At 40.7% G+C, this 20,501-nt stretch overlaps 1 protein-coding gene across 3 annotated transcripts in view; it reads left to right on the top strand.

Moving 5' to 3' along the window:
- The window catches only part of Elmo1 (engulfment and cell motility 1), a 553,589-nt gene that overhangs the window by 161,239 nt on the left and 371,849 nt on the right, over positions 1-20,501 (top strand). For all 3 annotated transcript variants that reach the window (XM_046460598.2, XM_046460597.2, XM_046460599.2), the window contains exons 5-6: positions 6,605-6,655; positions 18,411-18,580. In XM_046460598.2, the coding sequence (XP_046316554.1) occupies positions 6,605-6,655; positions 18,411-18,580 (221 nt within the window). The remainder of the gene's footprint in view (positions 1-6,604; positions 6,656-18,410; positions 18,581-20,501) is intronic.

Below are 20,501 nucleotides of genomic sequence, written 5' to 3'. Positions count from 1 at the left end.
ATAAAGTTGTACGACCAAAGTCAGAGAAAGTGCACACGGTGCTGTTTTGTAGACTGTAGAGTTTGGGTCTCAGTATCCAGCTGAGCATGAGGCTGGGGTAGATGGTGTCTGGTTCTCAGCCCAGATGCTCTGGACTCCTGAATGAAGCAGGACCTGACACTCTGGTTCCCAAAGCATGGGCCTTGTGGTTCCCCTTATTACTATGAATGGATATGGCCACCATATTGCCAAACTGGCTTTTTCAGGGGACAGATTCATAGCAGCATATCAAGGCTAGAATCGTACCCCATTTATTTCTGTCCCTTTTTAAAAAAATGGCTGAAGGTCAGTCACCTGTCTTATGTCACATCTTCCTATTCTTCACTCATCCTTGGTTCAAAGTGATGGCATAGGACTTCCCTCTGTTTTGTGAAGATATCTTCTCATGCTTTAGAACTTCGGATGTCACTGTTTTCTCCTCTTCCCTGGGAAATTCCACTGGTGCTGAGAGGGTCTTCTTGAGTGTTACCTCCACTAAAAGCATTTGTTCAGTTTCTCCCTCTTCCCCTCTCCCCATCATGCATTTGTACTGAAACATCACCTGTCACCCTCACATAATACTTTACCCTAACTTTTTCATAGCCCAAGGATAATTATTATGTTATTCTCTCTTACTTTATTAAATTTCTAGAGGGCAAGAATTAGTCCTATTTAATTTTGTATTTGACCCAGTGCTTCATCTATGCCTGGCATATAGTAGATGAATGCATTTAAAAAAAATTGTTCTAATTAGTTACACATGACAGTGAATGCATTTTGACACGTTGTACACAAATGGAGCCTTCCTCTGGCTGCATATGGTGCAGATTCACACTGGTAGGGTAATCCTACATGTATATAGGGTAATAATGTCCGTCTCATTCCACTGTCCTTCCTAACCGCTCCTTGCACCAAATGAGGGCATTTATTCCATAAATATTTACTGAGTGCTAGCCAAATGTCAGGCCATACAAACTCTGTTCTTGATACAAAGTGATATAGTAGTGATATACTGTCCGCTCTCATGGAGGTGACATTCTAGAGATGGAGGAAGATGGCCAGTAAACAAGATAAATAAGTAAAATCACACACACACACACACACACACACGCACACACACACACAGCTCTACAATACAATACTTGGAGGATTGCATCAAGGAATGCTTCTCTGAAACAGATGTGGAAGGCTGGGTAGGATGAAAGAGTGAGTGACAGGTGCCCAGCCTCTGATGTGAAGCAGCTCTGAGGCAGAATTCCTCCTTAGACATGCTGTTCTGATTACAGAAGAGGCAAACATTTGTTAATATTTATTATTCTGTTGGATGTGTGCTACTGGTCTTAAGGTAATATAGATCACACTATTTTTTGTTTTTTAAATAGAAGATATGCAAAGACTAGTGGAAAACACATAAAGGTACAGCAATATACATTTGGGATGTTATTTTTATGCTTAATAACAAACAGCTAACTTTTTTCTTTTCCCTGAGAACATTTGCACGTTCATTCTAAGCACTCTAAATGGATTATCTTGGGTCCTCATAATACCTCAGGAAGTAGGCATTATCCTGTTTTCCACAAGAGGAAGCTGGGCCAGAGGGGAGCCATGCCACCTGTACCAGGTCTCCATATAAAAGTGACTTTTTTGTCCAATCCTGTCAGTCACATCACTCTTAGGCATGCTCTGGGCTGGTTGGGTAGAATTTATGAAATTACAGCATCAGGGAGATTTTTCCTTGGTTAAAAAGGTTTGCATTCCCAGGTAGGGAATTTGAGATGAGGGATTAAAAGAATCTTGCAGTAAAAACAGTTGATATTCTTCATTACAGAGCGAATGGTGTCATCCACACACAGAGAGGTTCCATCCCCTCTACTTACCACTAGGGCTTAGTCTCCAAAGCAGAGTCCACCATTGCCTTTCTGAGTTTGTCTACATTCTCGTGGGACCTGAAGCTTAGCTATTTCTAAATAAAAATATGAGATAAAAAGATAGCTCTTCTGCAAATCTCCTTTTATTCCAGAATACAAAACACTGATTTCAAAATGGGGGAGAGGAAGGAAGAGAAGGTGAATGGACTGCTGACTGAGAAGGCCCAGCCAGAGGAGGAGAGCCCCACCCCCTGGAAAAGCAGATGTCACTCTTCAACCTTCCCAGGACAGGCCCAGCACATATGGCACCTCTTGTTCCTACTACACTCTCCAAAGAATGAATTGTTCACCCCAGTTTAGGGAGGAGGAAACATTAGGTCAGGTCAGTTAAGTAGCTTGCACTGAGTCTGCCCAGCTGCTTCAAGGCAGGAAGCTCTAGCAATCAGTGCTTTTAATATGCTTTGATTTTATCTATTTTTATGAATTTTGGTACTTGGGATTGAACCTGGGGTGCTTTACCACAGAGCTACATCCCTGGCCCTTTTTATGTTTTATTTTGAGACAGGGTCTTGCTAAATTGCTGAGGGTCTCACTAAATTGCTGAGGCTGGCTTCAAACTTAAAATCCTCCTGCCTCAGCTTCCGAATTTGCTGGGATGACAGGTGAATGCCAACATGCTTGGCCTGATTTTATTTTATTATTTTTTGGAATTTAGGCTTGTTTATTAGGACTGATTATAACTACTAAAGCATTATTATGGAGGTGATATGCACCCAGAGGAATGCATTGTGGGAATCCCTGACTTTTTAAAAGATTTTAAGTCAGTATGGGAAACAAAATAATATGAAACAAGTATGACACAAATGTAGAAATAGTGCCATAGGCATTTAAAAACTGAATCACCCCCAAAGAATTCAATTAGCCATTTCAAAGAGAACTCCAGTGAAGTTTCAGTGGTCACATACCTTTGCATTTAGATTGCAGTCATCTCTGCTTTTGTCTTGGTAACCCAGATATATGAGAGTTACGAGCTTTTTATTGTATCTTGTTTAATGCCTCCTGCATTCCTTTAATATAAATATCCTGCTTTGATTTTAAACAAACAAATAATCTTTAAGGTCCTTTCTTCAAAGCAGTCTTACTTGGGTTCCAGAAAGCAGGAGTGCCTGAATGTACCTGCTTAATTCCACCCTTGTCCTACTCCTTCCCAGGACCCTGTATATACTCCTGGACTTGGCAGGCAAGCCCTAGGAATCTGCAGAGCATGAATTAACTGCATTCTTCCCTCTTCCCTTTCAAGAACATTAACTGACTATTACCCAGTAAGGATACAATATCTGAATCTTTTTTTCTTCTCTAGGTAGATAGAGCACAGCTTCTGGTGACCTGGGCTTTTGGTCTTGTCCATGATGTTGGACAAATAAATTACTTAGCAGCTTTGGTTTTGGGTCTTTAAAATGGGTCTAAGAGCTATTTTGGTGGTTAAATAAGCACTAAAAACAAAAACCCTCAGCCTGGTGCCTTTCAAGAAATGATTAGTTTAATGCTGTTATCAGGGATGCTTCACCCACTACTCCAGATTTTCATGACAAGAGATGATCTCTAAATTATCTCCTGGCCTCTTTCACTACTTGTTTAGAAAATTAGGGAAGAATACACTTTTTCCTTCTCTCCTTGGGAAGGAACTTGCCTTGACTTACCAGGTGAAGCACACCTGAGGGTTCATTTTGCTAGTCTGCACGTTCCCAGGCTTGCTCTCTGTAATCACTAATCAAGAGGCTGTTTTAGTTCTCTGGCTTCTGGCTCCTGAATTTCTGTTTGTTTAGAAGCTGAGCAAGGAAGAGGTATGTGATGTGTTCAGCTTCCCTAATTTTCCTTAATTAGTGTTTGCCATCCTCTTCAGTTCTCTTATTAGAGTCATAGAATTTTAGAGTGGAAGGGATTTTACAAATGACCTGAATTTATTTTGCCATCCTGAGCCCCCCTGCCTAGTGACCATTCAGCACACTTGAGGTTATTAGGTGCAAGCTCACTCAGAGGTAGCCCATTGTGTCAGGGATGCCTTAGATTGCAGTTCCCATAGGAGTTTCACTCAGCAGGGTTGGGTTTCAGTCCCGCCTGCACTTAGTGTGAAACCTTCAGATGCGGTTTTCTTTGGGAGGGATGACTGGCCTGAAGGCTGCCCCCTTTCAGATAGTTCATTTTAGAAAATTCATTATCCACCTGGACACTGTAGCTCATGCCTGTAGTCCCAGGTACTTGGAAGCTTGAGGAGGAGGATTGCAAGTTCAAGGCCAGCCTCAGAAATTCAGAGGGCTTCTGTCTCAGTATAAACAATGATAAAGGCTGGGGATGGAACTCAGTGGTAGAGCACCCCTGGGGTTCTATTCCCAGTGAAGAAAGTAAAAATTTGTTGTAAGTAGTCAGAATTGGCAGAGGAAGCAAGGGATACCTTTGACATCTCAAGTAATTTGCCACCACCTTCTGTATCTGCTGCTTCCTGAGCGAATTCCAGCGTGTGTCTTTTCTTGATGCAGGAGAGCATCCTCAAGGTCCTCTGTGCACCTCCTGGCCTCAGGGCTTCTTGTGGGGGATGCAGCCAGGTTGGGTCCTGGCAGGCCACCTCCTGGAGTTGAGCATGGGGAGGACTCTGGTGGAAGGACATGAAACTGCCAGTGTAATTCTGTTTTGGTGCCGAAGATGCAGAGTCCTGGCTTCAACATGCACACCTCGATTTACTTGCCAAGTGCAGGCAGACTGACTTGGGATCTGCTCCACATGCAGAAGGAACCAGCAAATGTTAACAAACAGGGCTTCTAAACTTTAAAAACTTAACAGCTTTATTGAGATATACTTAATGTACCAAATTGCACTTTTTTTTTCTTTTTTAAAATTTGTTTTAACTAGTTATACATGACTGTAGAATGCTCTATGATACATCATGCATAAATGGAGTATAATTTCTCATTTTTCTGGTTGTTTATGATGTAGAACCCCACCATTTGTGTAGTCATATATGTACATAGGGTAATAATGTCTGATTCATTCTACCGTTCTTCCTATCCTCAGACCCCCCTCTTCCATTCACTCCCCTCTACCTAATCTAAGGTAACTCTATTCTTCCCTAGCTCTTCTGCCCTTATTGTGAGTTAGCATGTGCACATCAGAGAAAACACTGGGCCTTTGTTTTGGGGGGATTGGCTTATATTGTTTAGCATGATAGTCTCCAGTTCCATCCATTTACCTGCAAATGCCATAATTTCATTTTTCTTTAAGGCTGAGTAATATTCCATTGTGTGTGTGTGTGTGTGTATCTCACATTGTCTTTATCCATTCATCTGTTGAAGGGTACCTAGGTTTGTTCCATAGCTTAGTTATTGTGAATTGACTGGCTGTAAATATTGATGTGGCTGCGTCATTGTAATATACTGATTTTAAGTCCTTTGGGTATAAACCGAGGAGTGAGATAACTGGGTCAAATGGCACTTTTTAAAGTTGTTTAATTTGGTAGTTTTTAGTATATTCATGGAGTTGTACAGCTATCACTACAATTAATAGTAGAACATTTTCATCACCCCGGAAAGAAACTCTATACCCATTAGCAGTGACCCTCTGAGATTCCTCTCCCCTATTCCCTGGCATCTATAATCTGCTTCCTGTTTCTATAGATTTGCCTGTTCTGGACATTTTCTATAAATGAAATCATATGAAATGTGTCCTTTTGTGTCTGGCTTCTTACGTTTATTGTTTTCAAGGTTCATCCATGTTATAGCCTATATCAATACTTCATTTCTCTTCATGACCTAATAATTTCCCATTGACTCAATAGACCACTTTTATTTATCTGTTCACCAGTTGTTGGACATGTGGTTTGTTTCCACATATGGCCTAGTGTGAATAGTGTTTCTATGAACATTAGCATACAAGTTTTTGTGTGGATATGTGTTTTCAGAATTTTCAAATATAGATATAGGAGTAGAATTGCTAGATCATATTCCCTGAAGAAACTTTAAAATTATTTCTTTTTTGTTTGCTGTTCTTGGGTCCCTTATTCCTGTTCTTTAGGTCACTTACCCTGTGCTGAACATTATCTGTGACTTGATATAAAGTCAACACATCTGGAACCCTGGTTAAAATTCTTTTTAAAAATAATTAAAAATTATTGAAGTGAGAATAAAGTGAATAAAAAAATGCTTATTATTGCTGGGCATGGTGACACATGCTTATAATCCCAGTGGCTCAGGAGGCTGAGACACAAAGATCAAAAAGTTCAAAGCCAGTCTCAGCAACTTAGCAAGGTCCTAAAGTAACTTAGTGAGACCCTATTCCAAAATAAAAAAAAAAAAAAAAAGGGCTTGTGATGTGGCTCAGTTGTTAAGCATCCCTAGGTTCAATCCCAGTACACTATGCTTGTCTCCCCCTCAAAAAAAAAATAAATAAATAATTACACTCAATTTATTATCTAGTGTGGATACTAGGCTATATTTGGCTTTACTTCTCCTCCTCCTCCTCCTCCTCCTTCTTCTTCTATATTTTAGTTTTTGATGGACCTGTATTTTACTCAGTTATATGTGGCACTGATAATCGAAGCCAGTGCCTCACACATGCTAGGCAAGCGCTCTATCACTGAGCCACAACCTTAGACCTGGCTTTGTTTCTTCTTCACTGAGCTTCTATTTGAACATTGACCAAGGCTGTCTTTTTTTTTTCTTTTCCAGAATCGCAATGAAATAAAGAATGGCACTATCCTTCGGTTAACTACATCTCCAGTAAGTTGATCTTAGTTCAATTCTTCCTAATATACTCTTTGCCTCAGGTTGTTTTTGATTTGGGGGGACTGATTTTGGAGGGTGACTTTAGTGCATAACAAAAAGGCTCTGGAAAGTCTTCACATGCAGATTCTGCATTGGCAGGGATGCCCCCTCCATATTTCCCATTGTAGAAGAGGAAGATTTCCTTCCAGGGTAAGAGAAAGTAAATTGATTGTGAAGCCTTGAAGTTTGAGCTTCCGGGTCATTTAACACTTCTTATATGATGGATGGGATAACTGAGCTGTCATGATTGGTTTCACCCATTTGCTCACAAGCAAAACAAAACCAAAGCTTGTTAATTCCCTTCTGAGTCAGAGGGTGTGTGTGTGTGTGTGTGTGTGTGTGTGTGTGTGTGAGAGAGAGAGAGAGAGAGAGAGAGAGAGAGAGAGGTGGAGATATTGAGTGAAAAGAGAATTTAAACATTTCTCAGCTTTGGTCAGTTCTTATGACAATTCATAAAAATGCAGTTCAAGCCACTTATGCTGTGCCATTGACCATTGATTCTATATAGAACACTTGAAAGTCTCTGAATAAAAGATGCTGAACAAGATGCTGCAGTGTATTTAGATGATGGTAGCTGATTGTGTTGCTTATCTTGATCTTTCTGACTTCCTGGGAGAGACTCTGGATAGTAACGTCAGCATATTTAAACTACATTATTTCACAGTGCATTTTATGGCTTTCCTAAAAAAAAAATCTACACAGAAACACACCAAGTGTTACTATTTTCACACTGTGTATGTGATGAAAACTGTGTCTGACTATAGTTTTCAGTTTCCACTGAAGCCATGTGGTCGGCTAAAAATAAATTTAAAAATTGGGAAAAGCATCTGGCTAGAATTAGACTGTGGGTACTGGAACTACCACAAATTCTTCTTGTTGAAAATTACATTAGAGAGGCTTAAAAACTCTTAAACATTTTACCCCATAACATCCTGAATTCTTAGCACAGCAATGAGCTCAATGGACTGCATGGCTGGAGCTGGCAGAGCCACCTTGTGATGCCTCCTACCAATTAATGGAGATTATAGTTTGTCTCTATTTTTCTAGTGGCTACATAATGAGACCTGAGCCATTTTTGTTCAATTTCATGCTGGCATTCTTGATTCAGCACAAATTAATGTTACCTTGACCTTTAAAGATATGATTATTTTATTTGGTTTTTGTAGTTCCTGTATATCCTAGGTTAATCATCTGCTTGCCAAGCAGCAGGAGTATACCTTGTCTTTTATTTCACCTTAGTATCAGAAAGACTCAGCTTTTCATGTAGGCCTTCTCTAAGCCAAAGAAGGAGTCAGTTCTCTTTTATTGTCATGAGTACATGAACAAAATCCCCACAATCTAAGTCACTCTTGTAAGGAAGTTTAGGTATTGGGTGAAGTCTTCAGCATCCCTAAAGTGAACATTTTAAGATCATGACATGACTTGTCATCAGGGACACAGTGGAATTTGTGATCTTCAGAGGATGATCCTCAGTCTCCTCTCAATACATGGACCGAGGTGAAAGTCAGTGTGCAAGGTACTGTTTTACAGAATGATGTCACAGGAGCATGGGCAGCAAGGCTCCAAGCCTTGGTTCTTATGTCCTAACAAAAGAAAATTTAAGGTCAGACATAAAAAGCCAAGGAAGAGAATTTTCATCATAAGTGACAGCAAAGAACGCTCTCAGGAGAGAAAGAGGGTGGGCTGTCTCTGAGCAGACAAAGACAAAGGAAAGTTAATGCCACTTTTAAATTTATCACTGTTTTATGTTTGCTGTGAGAACTGGGGTCTATCTTCTGCAGTCTTTACTAATCTGATGTTTTAAGTCCTCTGTCACATTGGTTGGGGGATTTTTTTCTTCTTTTATTTTATTTATTTTTAGTTATACATGACAGTAGAATGTATTTTGACATTTAATACATGCATGGAGTATAACTTCTCATTCTTGTGGTTGTACATGATGCGCAGTAACACTAGTCATATATGCATATATGAGCATAGGAAAGTTATGTCTGATTCATTCTACTATCTTTGGTATTATCATCCCCAGGTAGGGGAATTTTTGACCCTAGATGGTCCTTTCTGGAATCATCATGGTGACCATCCCATGGTGATGATGGGTGTTTTCTATACCTGAATTCTATGTAAATGCAGGTGCTGGGGCCAGTGACCCAATAAACTTTGTCCTTGTTCAGCACTACTAATCTTCCTTCTGAAATACATTAAGAAACTTACAGCCATAAATCTTAAGTATACAGTGATTCCAGTAGATCTTTCCTCCTTGATGTATTTCTTCATTGATTCTGTTTGTTTCCACCTATTTATCCTTAGGGTTAGTACACCTGTGTTTTTTTTCTACAGGTTACTCAATTATTCATTAAAGGCAATTCAAAGAAACCCATGACCCTGCTTTGTTATTGGTTTTGTGTTCCACTGCTGATTATTAAGTGCTACCTAACAATGGGAGTCTACTTATATAAGACTGGTTTGCATTTCCTAGGGCAGTGCCCCAAACCTGCATCAGTGGTGGAACTTTAAAAATGCTCATATCTAGGGGCTGGGGGTTGTGGTTCAGTGGTAGAGCTCTCATCTAGTACATGCGAGGCACTGGGTTCAATCCTCAGCACCACATAAAAATAAATAAAATAAAGGCATTTTATCCAACTACAACTAATATATATATTAGGACTAGATATGAGCATTTAAAAAAATAATATATATATTATTTTTTTAAATGCTCATATCTGGCCCTTGACAGGGAGGCTGTGTTAGGAGGTCTAAGAATGGGGCCCAGAATTCTGCACTTAGACTGGTTGCCTTGTGGTGTGGCTGTGGTCACAGAGTCTAGAACTGAGAATTACTCTATAGCAAGTTACTTTGATTCTGTAAACTTCATTTATTACTAGTAGATTTTTAAATTATTTAGTGTATAATTGCATGAAAAATATAAGTCACAAATGCTCTTTCACTTTTTACACGCACAATAAGAATCTACTTTTAAAAACCGACTCCATCAAATTTGTTAGGCAGTGTTAGAGTGTCATAAGGAAACCAGTAGATGTGCATTATACTAGTTTTTAAAGTCCCTACATCTGCCACAGTTGAACTCTTCCTGCACCTAGATAAGAACACACACACACACACACACACACACACCACACACATTCACACCAACACATTCACACAGATGTACAAGCTCCATTCTTTGGCAAAGTGTAGCTGTGCTATTTTACGTCGACTTTGAAAAAGTGATCTGTTTTTTTTTTTTTTTTTGGTCACTCTATCACAGAATAGTTTTTTCTTAAGGAAGTAGAGTGTTAATACAAAAAGATCTAAATGAAGGACTTGTACTATTTTTCTCGTGAAAGCCCTTGCACTTGGCTGGCGATCCTTTGCTGCACTGGCCATCCCCTCAAGTGACCATCTTAAGCACGTATCTTTCTGGCATCCTATCTTTATCCGTCTCCACAGTATCATAAAACTATAGATAGGACCACATCTGTGGAATGTGTGCATATGTGTGTACGCTTCAAGCAGTTCAGAGCTGGGGAGCTTTGAACTGGGCAGCTGAGCCATGTCTCTGTCCCCTTCGCTGCTGTGATTACAACTATGGAAGTCAAATCTGAGACATATTTTTAAACAGGTTTTGGTAGCTGTTTGTATTACCAGAGCGTTGTTTTCACTTTCTAATTTTTTTTTTTTTTGGTGGGGGGGTACCAGGGATTGAACTCAGGGACACTCAAACACTGAGCCACATCCCCAGCCCTTTTTTGTATTTTATTTAGAGACAGGATCTCACTGAGTTGCTTAGTGCCTCGCCATTGCTGAGGCTGGCTTTGAACTCACTATCCTCTTGCCTCAGCCTCCTCCGTAGCGGCTAGAATTACAGGCATGCACCACTGTGCCCTGCTGAAATTTTTGTTTTAAAAAGTCCTCACAATGCATCTATTTTTTGGGCTTAGAGTGGAGAGAACCTTTCCAAATAGGGCATGAAGCCCAGAAGTCATAAAGAAAAAGATCAATAAATTTGACTACCAAAAAAAACTTAAAAAAAAACAAAACAACACCCTCTCAAAACTTTATGATTGGAATGAATTCCAGACACAAAGTAAAAAAAAAAAAATGCATGATAGAGGGCTAATGCCTTTATTTACTGGATCCTTTATGAATGAATAAGGAAAATGCCCCCAAAGACAGGTGATAAATATACCTGTAAAAGAGAAAAGCTCAACCCCTGTCTTAAAAGAGATGGAAATCTATACTGCTAGGCAATCAAGGGTGAGGAAAAAAGCTGCTGTGGAGTCAGGGTATAAATGCCAATTTATACAGCCTATTTCAGTATTCCAAACTAAGATTTTCTGAAGAGCCTCAGAAGTATATGAACTGAATTCTTCTTGCCCATTATTCCTTGTCTTGGCCCCTGTGGACATAGAACCAGCTGCTCATTAAGTAACTTTCTGTTGCCTTCTCAGCTCGAAGCCTAATCCTTCCTGTCTGCTCCCTCATGTTTGGGGAACCAGTAAGAGAATTATCTAGGTCAGAGTGCCTGTCACAGGGATTTTTGGGGCTAGTTCCTCCGTTAATAAGAAAAACGATATTATCTCAGTCACCCAGAGGATTCAGGTTCTCAGAGATTCTTAACAATAAGACCATTAGCAGTTTATGACTTTTCCATTTTTTTTCGACTGGTTTGAGAAACTAAAAAAGGCTATAAAATGGCTTAGATTCTTTTTCTTGCCCTTGCTCTAGGAAGCCTAACTCAGGGAGAAGAAGCCGGTGAAGGCTGCTGCCCAAGAACAGATTGTAGGGATAGCAAAGGGACATGTTGGGAGTTTCTGATGATGGTCCAGGCAGATGGCGGGGGCCTCCTGTCTTGTCAGGATGTGGAGGGTTAGAAGGGGTGTTTTAGAGAGTGAGACAGCAGGGCATCATGATATGGGCCTCGAGGAAATATTCCAGGATACTCCTGACTTTTTGCCAAACAGTATGCTGTTTCCTAGAATAGAAGGTTTGAGAGCGCGGTGTTGAAGAATTTGAGCTGCTCATTCTGTGCCTGTGAGGACACGTCAGCTAGGCAGTTCCCATACATGCCACGTTGAGCAGCCTGGAGAGAGACAGGTGTGCCAGCCACGTCTGTGCAAATGTTCTTTCAAGCTGATGGCTAGAGGAGTCACCACAGGGAAGGTGGGGGAGTGGGCTCAGCATAGAGCCCTCTGGGCACTGTCAAGTTCAGAGAAGTCAGCCACAGAGGAAAGGAGTTCCAGGGAGGAGAAAGGACTTAGGTGTGTGGAAAACTGTGGGGCCTATGAGGAAGACTAGATGAGGGAAGAGACCCCTGGACCTGCCCTCTTGGGTATTGATAGCATCCTGGAAACCCTGCCTGTAGGGCTGGGTATGGAGGCCTCACTGGAGAGGGAGGGTGTGGAGTGGAGTGGAGGCAGGGACTTCAGAGCCACTCCTCCCTGCACAGCATTTTCTGAGCAGTGAAATGAGGCACAGCAGGAGGGGAACTGGGATAGATGGATGTGTGTGTACATTTTTTGTTTGTTTTGTAAGACAAGAGCTATTGGAGAGTTTTGCAGCTGGAAGCGATCAAACGGCAGAGAGAGAGAATCCGATGATACAGAAGCAAGATGGATAATTTTTGAGGTAGACTGTTGGAGAAGGTAAAGAGGAGGAAGACTTCGCAGCCCAGGGGACAGGCTGATCTCTGGCAGGAAATGGGGGCGCTTGGTGCTTAGTATCAGGAAGAGGCAGAGCATGAGCGAAGCACTGAGGAGCAGGTGCTCTTAGAAGTGAGAGCTCCTGACTGCTTGATCTGATTTCCTCAATAAAATGTGAGCTGGCAGGGGAAGCTAGGGGCAGGAGCTAGGGGAGGCTTGTGGAGAGAAGGAAAGGTGTGAAGCAATCTTTTATAAAATTCTAGGGGAGTAAAGTTAGATTGCTGGTCATTATTAGGTACAAAATATCTGAGAATATCTATTGAGCTTATGGATTTAAAAGTCACTTTTTAAAGAGTATCATGGACCCAGAATCATGCTGGAAGTTTCTGGGGGTGATTTTAACTAGACCCTTTAAGAACAGAGGTGGTAAGTTTTCAGAACCCACACACCAGTACTTCTTCCTGTGGCTACTACCTGATCCCCCGTGGGCTGCCTCTACCTGGACCAGGGCCCAGAACTGTTCCCTTTCCTGAATAGGAGACAGCCACCTCCAGCTGTTTGAGTGACCCTAACTGAAACTTGTTTTCTATCCTTAGAACAATACCAGAAAAATTACTATTGGATACAGTCACACAACTTTAAAATGCTGTGTGAGTGTGTGTGTGGGGTGTGCTGATTGGTTGAAAAAAATTGGAAGTAAGGTCATTTTATTAACTTGTTTTTTCTGGTACTGGGGATTGAATGAACCCAGGGGCTCTTTGTCACTGAGGTGCATGCCTAACCCTTTTTGTTTTGTACTTTGAGATGGGGTCTTGCTAAGTTTGAGGCTGGCCTCAAACTTGTGTTCTTCTTGCCTCCACCTCCCAAGTAGATGGAATCACAGGAGTGCAACACCACAACTGGTTGCCACCTTACGTTTTAGTAATGTTCTTTCTTCTCAAATATAAAAATAGAATCTTTATGGAAAAAAAAATTAACATTATGGAAAAAATTATGCTTGCTACAAAGAAAATTTTGTGAAATATTATGATTCATCAATAAGCATAAGCCATCTTGATTTGCCTTCTTTGGTTATTTGTATGCAAATATATGAATGTATGTATGCATACATGAATATATATATCCATTTACTTATTCATTCATTTGGTGACTTTTCTTTAAACTCCTAGTAAGTGCCAAGCACTGTTTTAGATGCTGGGAATATAGTGTAAAGAGCAAATCTAACAAGTTTCCTCTCCTGGAGTTTCGATTCTAATGGATCCACACAGCCTTGCATACATACAGCCCTGCCTTCACAAATAATAAAACATATTTCTCCATTATTCTGTCATGAGGCTGCACCTATGGTGTCTTACATTCTCTGAAAGTTTGATTTTTAATTCCATTTATTTCATCCTGTGTCCTGAGTGTTTCACAATTGTTCTATTGAACAGGGCTTCTAGTGTGCATATAAATGCCGTTTTAGGTGCTCCCACTCAGTGCTCCAGGTCTCTGTTGCAGATGTTTAAATGCATCACTGAAGGGAAACACATCACCAACCAGACTCCTCTATCTTTGCATGCTCCAGAACACCCTAGCACATCTTCCTTATCTTTTCTCCATCCTTTCTCCCTCTTCTCTGCCCTTTGCCCACTAACTCCACACATACTGGTCCTCTGTCCCTCCAGACATGCCAGGCTTATGTTACCTAAAGAGATTTCTGTGATAATCATTCCTACATCCCAGGATACTTCCTCCTCCCCAGTGTGTTTGGCTCTCTGTTCCTCAGATCACTGCATGAATGCTACTTCCTTAGATAGCTTGACCCTGAAAACCACCCCATCTAAAGAAGCCACCAGTCACTTTCTATCATGTCCCTCCGTTTTAGATTTTTGCAATGAAACTTAGCAATATTGTATTGATTTTTTTATTCCTAATTTTTTAAAAAATTGTTCATCTCCCACCGGAAAATGGGTCAGCTCCAGGAAGTCGAGAAATTTGATTGTCTTGTCTATTGCAATGTACAGGACGGTGCCAGGCTCAGAGTAAGCTTTCTGGAAGTATTTGATAAATTAGTAGTTGGAGATTTTGGGGTTTGGCACTGTTTTCAAATCAATAATTATATAAAGATTTTGTCTGAGTAGAGGCCAAGTAAAATTAAATCTAAAGGGGTCTACAATAATTGGTGTCCAAAATATAAATTTTTCTTGCTAATACAAACATTTTAATCATAAAAACGTTTATTCCCTTTTACTTTGTATGATAAAAATTTTCTACCCGGATTGTTTAGAGAAGACAAAAAGAATACATATCAGTTCTGGTTCCAACTGAAAATATATTACATTACGGATGTCCCAGCAGCTTGACATAATATTTTGATTCAAAGCCATGTTGGAGACTCACCTGGAACACTTTCTCTTGGCAGACTCCTTGATGAGGGCTCTTGCCCAGGTGGGAAGTAATCTGTCACTCTGTGGGTTGCAGGAAACCGTAACCATGATCCCATCACAGTTCCTCCCTGTACCTACTGATAGGGAAAATGAGGGTGGAGAGAAGTTCACCAAGGCTCCAGAGCAGCCAGGGACAGAGTTGGAAGGAAGTTGTTCCTAATTCAGGGAGCCTTTCAAGGTGACTTACCTTGCTGGCCACGGTACCTGATTCTCATTAATGATGTGTCCTCCAGTGGTTCTGAAACAAAGAGGAAAGCATATCCCAAAGCAAACCCCATGGGAATCCTACACATTTAAGAAGAGTTGCCTCCCTAGATCATGATGCCACGGGAAGGAGCAAGGCCTGCTGGGAACACTAAAAACAGCACCCTGAGAACAGGACACATACTCAGACACCTGGGCCAGGAGGAGAGAATGGCTCCATAGGAACGTTTCAAGCTGTTGCATCTTATGACCTTTGAATGTTGCAGTTGGGCACCATTTGGAGGACCTTTAATACTGGTCTTAGTGTGACTTCCTGGCTGAGAAGCCAACAAGGCAGGGTATTGCTTTGCTACTCTGATGTGTGATTGCCTTGCTAAAATAGTTTAATTCCATAGCAGCAACCCCTTAGCAGTCTTGGGATTTGGGACTGTTCGGTCTCGATTCCTCTGTTTGGGACATTTGTCCTTTTCAAGTTTCTGTTGTATCTTTTCACTTATTTTAAATTTTACTTATTTATTTACTCTAAAGTGGGTAACATCAAAGACAGACAAATGAAGTAGAAAGGAATGGTCTAATAAATTCCATTTGCCTCGCTTCCATCTAATTGACTTTTTTCCCATTATTTTCTTAGCAAAAGTTCTTTCTGAGAAATGCATAGCCTTTACAAGAACAAGTAGATTTTCTTTTTTTTGGTACAGTAAATCCTGATGGGCTCATTGTGCCCCAGCTGGGGAAAATGAGGTGGTAATTGGAAGGCACAATCAGAGATACACATTCCATCATCTCTGCAAGATGCAATGTCCTCAGTGATTTAGAGCAGTAGGTCTCGGCATATGATTAGGGACCAGAAGCATCAGCAGCACCTGGGAGTTTGTTCAGCATGTAATTTGGGAGACCCCCACCTCAAGCTGTAGAAACAAGAAACTCCAGAGGTGGCTTAGGGATCTGTGTTTTAAGAAGTTTTCCAGGTAATTCTTGTGCATGCAAGAATTGAAACCCACTCTTTAGAGCATGGTTCTCTAGGGTCTAGCGGCCTTGGTTTTATCTTAGTTTCAATATGATCATCTGTGTGACTTTGGGCAAGTTACTTAACCTTTTTGTGGCTTCAGTTTTCTTTATTAAATTAATAATATGAAAGTACTTAGGTGGTAGGACTGTTATGCATATGAAATAAATTACTTAATGCTAGTATTTAGAACAGTGACTCATCAAAAGTGCTAGGTGACTACCAGCTATTTTTATTGATAGCTTTAACATCACCAAACCCTGTTAGTTATCATTAATAATAACAAAGACTTTTTGAGTACTTATTATCATAATCTGTATAGTAAATGCAGATTTCCTACTTGGAAAAAAAGTATATTTTCCAAGGACTTTGAGGTGATACACTTGGGTCACTATTATAGTTCAATATTATTATATCCATTTGAAATATCCATTGGAATGCTATATATCCATTTGAAATTTTTGGCTAATGATGTACCTTTAAACAGTTTTAAAAGATAAATAAAGTTATCACTCAGCTCTCTACTGTCTCTTTAACCAATTTGGGCATTTAGAATTTGAGGGCCTTTGCAGTTATTTGGTAATCAGTGAATCTGTAAGGAGTGTTCTCATTCTCCTCCTCCTTCTTTCTAATATCTGATGCAAAGTATCTGTCTTTGTTATAATAAAATGGGAGATTCTAGGATCTCTCTGACCAAGTGATGGGGCATGGGTTCATCCTTGACATGGTTACTAAAGAATTGCTTTGATATTCTGGGTAAATCTCCTTCTCTCCATGGGGGTTGCTTACAGGTGACAGTAAAGGGAAATGGACCAGGAGGGCAAGGCTGTTTCTGTGGGGCCTGTTGAGTTAGAGTCCATTTGCTCTCATTATCTATATGGATTCCCAACTTCTACTCTGCAGTCTAACCCTCTCCTAGTCCATAGGGTGTTCTTCATTTAGGAGAGAAAGCTTATCATTGGGGTCAAATACCCCACATTAGTCTGTTTTCTATGACTATAATGGAATACCTGATACTAGATAACTTGCAAAGAAAAGAGGTTTGTTTAGCTCACAGTTCTGGAGGTTCAAGGGCATGGCAATGGCAGTCAGCTCATCTCTGGTGAGGACCTCATGGTGGAAGCCATGGTGGAGAGAGCCTTTAAAGAGAGATCACAAGGTAGGACAGGAAGCCAGAACTTGAGCAGGGAGGGGCCAGTAATGACCTTTCACTAAATTTTACCTCTTAAAGGTGCTACCACTTCTCATGTCCAGATAGGGACCACGCTTCCAGCACATGGGCCCTTGGGGGTCAAACTGCATTCAAACCACAGCAGACCCCACCTTACCTTTTCTCTAAGGTACAATAGAGTTGCAAAGGAGGAAGTGAGTACCTGAGAAGGAGAATGTGAAGATGGCAGAGTACTTGAACCACTGCAATTGTGAGTTAAATAACGACAGCAGATGTTCAGTTATTTCTATTAAGAAAAAATTATTTTTCTTATTTCCTGCCACAACTGAAAAGTAGGTCTAGAAACCTTGACTGAGAAAGAGAATGTGAAGATGGAACTTAAACCACTGCAATTTTGGGTTAAATAACTACAACAGATGTTCAGTTATTTCTATTACAAAAAAAAAAAAAAAAAAAAAAAACCCAACCATTTTTCTTATTTCCTGTCCCAACTGAAAATTGGTATAGAAACCTTGTCTTAATGTGAACGAATGAGACACATAAACTACACATCATCCAGAGTCCACCCCGGCCTTTCTCTCCTGCATGTAGAAGCCCAATGCAGACACCTTACGAAGGAGAACTGCAGTCCTAGGAATAGCTGTTCATTTGGCTTTCTTGATTATTTTGTTTTAAGTTTGCACAGAAGGTAGCCAATGCTGTGAAACACATGTTGTTGAAAATTGGATTTGCAGGCAGCACATCCTGCTGCAAGATTTCAGTAGCCTGGAAAGGTGGTTTGGGTGTCTAACGAAGCTTCAGAATGTAGTATGTAGTTGTTGCTCAGAGCCCTGACAGAATGGGCCAGTGTGCCCTTTGCATTTGTCTGATTGCTTAACTGAGCAGATAGCTTTTTGTCACTTCCAGATAATAATTTCACTTACAAAGTTAACATTCCACCGTGACTCTCCCTCCTCTCTGCCACGCCACTGTTTGGTTTCTGCTGCTTTAATATCCCGGTGCTCTTGCCCCGCTGTTCCTTGAAATGGAAATGACAAGTTCTATCAAAAGAAGGCTCCTGGTGCCCACTGCCAAGGGAATGGAAGGGGCACTGGAGGTGGAGTCTCTGTAGGAGGAACCTGCCTTTGAGATGCCTACTCTACAGTGTGCGTTCATATTTGGGACCTCCGTGTCTTTATTTCTCATGGAGATATTATTTTTTTGTGCTGTTGTACTTTCCTTTTTGAACAATATTCTCTTTATTTTTGCCCCCCTTGAGGCTCAAAATGCCCAGCAGCTCCATGAACGAATCCAGTCGTCAAGCATGGACGCCAAACTGGAGGCCCTGAAGGACCTGGCCAGCCTCTCCCGGGATGTCACCTTTGCCCAGGAGTTTATAAACCTGGACGGCATCTCTCTCCTCACCCAGATGGTTGAAAGCGGCACTGAGTAAGCATCCTTTACCCAAACTCTGTCCTAGTTGTTCCAGCATTTTGGATGTTTGTTAAATTCCCTGTGTTTGCAATTTCTACTTTAAAAGCTCAGAACTTTCTAGACTTAGGAGAAAATGGCTTTTAAGATAGTAGCTAGGAGTTGGGCACCATGATGCATGCCTATAATTCCAGAGACTCAGGAGTCTGAGGCAGGAGTATTGCAATTTTGAGGTTGGCCTCAAAAGTTAGGGAGGCCTGATCTCAAAAAGAAAAAAAAAGTTGGAGATGTATCTCAGTAGTAAATCTCCTGTAAAACATACGCGCGCGCGCGCACACACACACACACACACACACACACACTCAGTAATAGCTAGAGGATGAGTTTGTAATTTCAGTAACTGTGTGTCCTTTACTCACCAACTAGCCAGTATCTGAGGCATAGCAGTAATCCATAAATGCCTGAAGTTTTGTATTTTGGAGGAAAAAAATATTAGTTCATTATACCTGTGGTCCTTAACAACACTAAATTTATAATTCTACAGAATATTAATCTCTCATATCTCTTGCCTATCTCTAAGGAAACTTCCTTTCCCTGATTTCATCTACTTATGTTGCAGAGTATTAAACAAGGGCAAGATATCACTCTGGAGTTTATTCTTTTATTAACGTTTGAATAATCAAATATATGTCATTAATTATTTAAAATTAAATGCAGTAAATATTTATTTAATGCCTACTGTATGTGAAAGAGTGGGGAGTGGGAAATTTTTCAAAGATTTGAACCTTGCTTTCCAAAAAAGGATGGACACTATGATACAGACAGAACTCCATTGGATATAGTTCCTGATGAGGGTAGGAGGCTTGAAGCTGCAGCTGTTCAATTTCAAAGGGTCTCTCAGAGAATATGCTGTTGAACTGGGCTGTGCAGGAGCTCAGGTTCCTTCATGATAGAGAGGGACCAGCATTTCTGGTAGGAGAACTTACCTCCTCAGTGAAGGCTTTGATTCTCTGGGTGGAATAAGAATCCAGGAGGGTCCAGCTCTTACATGTATGGGAAGACCTCTCCCCAGACCACTGAATGCCCAGGGAGGATGGACAAGGAGCTGTCCCTGCTCACAGGGAGGGGTGCTATTGGCATGAGAAATGGCTGAATCCGTTGCATATTAATATGTGTAAGATTGGGATAGGCATGTATTAGGAAAAAAAATAAATGCCATAGGGGACTGAGATTTAATCCTGGGCTGTTTACATCTCTCTTTAGTACCTAGTGATATGAAGAATGAACTGATGACTGTACCTGTTGGGGCTCTGTCTGGGTCCCGTCCCTCCTCCCCTCCCTCCCTGATCCCTTCCTTCCTGGCCTATGCTTGACATTGTTTATCCACCACATTTGGCACTAGTAAAAGATACTTTTCTTCTCATTTAAAAACAGTATGTTTTACAATACTGGGGATATGTCCCATATAAGAATGATCTTTAGAGTTTGCACTGGGAATCTTGCCATACAGAAAAGTAAGAAAAAATGTCTAAAACTGAATAGGGAAAAAAATGCACATCAAATCCAAGAATGCTAACTGCTTGGATGGTCTGAAAAAGGTCAATTGTAGACAGGTACCAGTTTTTTTTTTTTTTTTAATATATCTTTTTTTAAGTGAGAGAGAGAGAATTTTTAATATTTATTTTTTAGTTTTCGGTGGACACAACATCTTTATTTTATCTTTATGTGGTGTTGAGGATCAAACCCAGCACTCCGCACATGCCAGGCGAGTATGATACTGCTTGAGCCACATCCCCAGACCTTGTTTTGTTTTAATGGTGACTAAAAGTTTGCTCATGAAAGTTTTAGAGTACATCACCTTGGAGTGGGATGGGGAAGCTCAAGTTCTGGGTGTTTCCAGAATCCAAAGTGGTTGCTCTAAGTGGAGGTGGAGCTTGGG

The sequence above is a fragment of the Marmota monax genome, unplaced genomic scaffold (genome assembly GCF_021218885.2).
Source record: "Marmota monax isolate L192 unplaced genomic scaffold, Marmota_monax_Labrador192_F-V1.1 WCK01_AAM20220418_F8-fsc00107, whole genome shotgun sequence".
Lineage (NCBI taxonomy): Eukaryota > Metazoa > Chordata > Mammalia > Rodentia > Sciuridae > Marmota > Marmota monax.
Note: the sequence above shows the minus strand (reverse complement) of the source record. Positions and strands in the feature narration are given on the sequence as shown.